The sequence below is a fragment of the Eurypyga helias genome, unplaced genomic scaffold (assembly GCF_000690775.1).
Source record: "Eurypyga helias isolate BGI_N326 unplaced genomic scaffold, ASM69077v1 scaffold7041, whole genome shotgun sequence".
Lineage (NCBI taxonomy): Eukaryota > Metazoa > Chordata > Aves > Eurypygiformes > Eurypygidae > Eurypyga > Eurypyga helias.
This window is the reverse complement of record NW_010231405.1, coordinates 29961-33663: the sequence shown is the minus strand read 5'-3', so window position 1 is coordinate 33663 and position 3703 is coordinate 29961. Positions and strand designations below refer to the sequence as shown.

The 3703-nt window shown below is 43.2% G+C and overlaps 1 protein-coding gene across 1 annotated transcript in view; it reads left to right on the top strand.

Moving 5' to 3' along the window:
• The first annotated feature begins 2224 nt into the window (after positions 1-2224).
• Positions 2225-3703, top strand: part of PLSCR5 (phospholipid scramblase family, member 5) — a 13276-nt gene continuing 11797 nt past the window's right edge. The window contains exon 1 of the mRNA XM_010161058.1: positions 2225-2372. Within this exon, the coding sequence (XP_010159360.1) occupies positions 2225-2372 (148 nt within the window). The remainder of the gene's footprint in view (positions 2373-3703) is intronic.

Below are 3703 nucleotides of genomic sequence, written 5' to 3'. Positions count from 1 at the left end.
AGCCTGTTCCGCAGCACCGTGTGTGTACGTGTGCTGTCAGCACGGGAATTGACTGGCGAGCCAGCCGGTCAGCGCTGCCGATGCTGGGGTGCCGGCTGCAGCATTTCGTGACTGCAGACGTCTTTGGAGGGGAGGAGTTACTGTAGACATGAGCTGAAGCAAGACGCCTCACAAATAAAGTTCAAGGTGAGATCCAGACTAGATAAAAGCCGATTTAAGAATTTTCTTTCCTTTTTTTTTTTTTTTTCTAGTGCAGAAAGCCATACTAGGTAAAAATCTGTAATGTGGAGCTTCTTATTGCACAGGGTCACAGTCTGATACTTAATGCTCATGCTCAGCATTTCTCCCTACGCTAAAGGCAAATCCAGTGTAGGGAGGAAGACTGTATAATTTACTATTTTAAAAAAGGACAATAACAATGCATTTTAATGCTGGTGACTATTGATATTTTGAGGAAAGGAAATTTAAAAAGGAAAATGGTGTTAATGGTCACCCCTCTTGGCAGCAGGAAAGCTGGGGCGCTGCTCAGTGAGGCTGTGGTTGTGTTTCATGATGCTTGTCTGCTCTCCTGAGCCTGCCTGCTGGGTGGCACAGCACATCCCTGCCTGCTTGGACCTCAGCAAGGGCAGGTGGAGAGGAGCTGAGCTCTTGCATGAACTTGTCTAGATGGTGGGGACAAGGGGAGAGGCTGTTCCTGCCTACCTGGGGGAGGTGATAGTGGTACAGTGGGGAGTATTGTCTTTTCCTTGCTGAGTACAAGGGCAAATATCTTGCACCCGGAATATAGGGCAGCTTTCCGAGCAGTGGGGAGCAGGACAAGAAATCAAACAGCTTTTCCTGATACTTTGAATTTTGTTGATGTCTCCTGTTTTTTCCAATTAGTGCCTCTGACCACTCGTGAAGTTTTTCATAAAAACATTGCCATACTCTGGCTATGCTGCCTGTAGAAAACAGGAGAGTGATTAGGCTCCAGAAAAGCAGCATCTATGCTGAGCTATTTGGTATCTTTGCAGTATCGATCTGCCTGGTTGACTATATGCTTTCTGGGGGAAAATCTGTGTTTTGGCTCTGTGCTGTCTGGGACAATGATGACTTAGTCCATGGATAGGTTTCCTACAGGCTGCAGTAACCTGTGTAAAATCCATTAACTACAATGGTGTTTGTATGTCAGCTTTTGGACCGCTGGTAGTTAGTGAAAAGATGCAGTGTAACTTTTCCTTAAAGAAAAAAGGAAGGTTTTAGATGTATAAACTCCACCAGCTAAGCACTGCTTGCCCTGATCTGAATAGTCTTGCTGATTTTAATGGATCCATGCTACCTTGCATCTTCTGAGAATTTGCCCATTACTTTTTATAAACTTTACAGCCTGGGATAGAATGATTATATTTTAAGGGTAGAGGGAATACATGTGTGCACAGTTTCTTTTTTTAATTATTTTTTATTCTATTTATACCTGTGAATGTGCTACAGATGTTCGGCACATTCATACAGAGGAAGGGAGCATGCTCAGACTCCTAATAATAGACTAAATGTAGGAGTCATTCCCAGGAGCCTTCTGCAAGGGACAAAGGCAGCGAACTCAGTGTCTTGGCAGAATCCCACCATTGGTGCTACCTCTTCTCCTTCCTGATGTCCTTAACAGTTGGCCAGAAATAGCTGTACACAATTCTTTAAAGGTTTCTCCTGATTTCTTGAGTGTTTTTTCCAGTGCATTTCTAAATGGTACCAAAAGATGGCTGCATTTGTGCCAGGACAAACACGATTAAGTCTTCGGCTCCTGAAATACTTAGTAAGGCTGCTTTTAATCATGGCTGGAGTAGATTTTGACCAATATATGAGTACTTATTTTAAAAAGAAAAAAAAACCAACACCAAAAAAACCCCAAAACCCAAACAGCCAAATACTCAAAGACACAAACTATTGAATACATAGTTTTATTTGTAAAAACCTATGACAATGCAAAACTATTGTTTATGATCTGCAGAAATCTACTGATGTAATCTAGTAAAATTATTGCTTCAGAATAAAACAGTAAGAATAGGGTAAGGGGACATTTCAAAAGATACAGGAGAAAACGTAGACTGTACTTCAAGATTTTATATCTTTGTTATCTATTTACTGCAATATTGTAAGCAATGCTGGAAAACTAATTCTTTGGGTCAGATCTGCTCTGGGGAATATTTTTTTTTTTTTTTTTTTTTTGGGTGAGTGGCAGGACGATGAAATGTGGCTCCTACAGGTGGGTGGACCTGCCTATGCCCTGGCAGCGGCCCTCGAGCAGGAGCTGACGCCACGGCTCCCACTGCGCCAGGCTGTCCTGGCCCACAGACCACAAACCCTGGGTGGTTACTGGGACTGGTCCTGTGCTACAGGTACCGACTGCAGCACGGACAGGCTGCATCAGTGTCCATGTGGGCCTCCAGGTTGGCCAACGAGCTGTTTGGACTTCCCAGAAATGCTTTTTATGAAGATCTGAAACATCACCTTTCAGCATATATGAGTGTTGTCTATTTTAGGCACATTTTTCTTACTGTATGACACTTGCTTTTTGCATTGACAGCATTATTGGGGTGGGTTTTTTTGTTGGTTTTGTTTGGTTTTCTGAAAGCTAAAGTGTTTATTAATTTTTAAAGGTAGGTGGTTGCCATCTCATCTCAGTTTTCATCCGTCATTTTCAAAGCTAGGATTACTATATTTATCCAGAGTTTTCCCTTTCAGTTTTTTCTTTTTTGTTTAGGCTTTGTGTCTGCCCTCCACATTACATCCTCTGCTCCAAAGAAGCAGATCTTTGATGGGGAGAAAGGAAGCAAAAACTTTTAGTCAGTCTTTATTTCCAGTGATGTCAAACTTCTTCCCAGCCCAGAAGAATCTGTTTAATGCCCATTTTCCAGCAACCAAAGTTTTTGTCTGTGGGCTGCTTTCTCCCTTGTCATGGTGTTTCACAGCAGGGACCAGCTGCTGGGTCAGGCTGTGCTGCCAGGGACTTCTCAAGTGGGCAATCATAAACTCCTGGGAAGTTTCACCTATACAGCTAATAAAAACCAGCTTCCATATATATATATATGGAATACATATATATATATTTGTTGTTGTTTAGAATGGTTTTCTGTATTCTTTCTTCAGAGAGCCTCATCAGCATCTTCCTGAACTGTAAACTCTGGAATTAAATCTGCTCGGACATGCTCCTACAGACCACTTCAAATCAATAGGACTGCAGTATCAGAGAGGATAGAAAATGATCCCAACACCTCCCGCTGCTCTGCCAGGCTCTGTGCGTAGCTCTGCCATTTTTGCAGCCATGCATCATATCTGTCTGCAGATTGCATGTGTGTGATGATCTCCATGGTGACTTGGACACTTGAGGCAGGAATATGAGCTGGTAAGTCAAGGATACTCTCCCTCCTCCTCGTCCTTTCTTCTCCTTGCAATGTAGGTGATTACGTGTGTTATGTTTTGGTATGGATGGCGCTTGTCTGGAGCAAAGCAAAGCACATCTGGTTTAATCCTCCAATTCCAGGTTAAACACCTTGCATGGATCAGCAGAGCCCTGCAGGGGTGGGGGTGTGTGTGTGTGTGCGTATGTCTAAGGGGGGGAAGAGGAGTACAGGATCAGTGCCTGGGTGCACATATGACAGTAGGGAAGGCTGATGCTATGAGAATGGAATACAGTGAGAAATCCAATGTAGCTTTTCCTGTTCTGTGG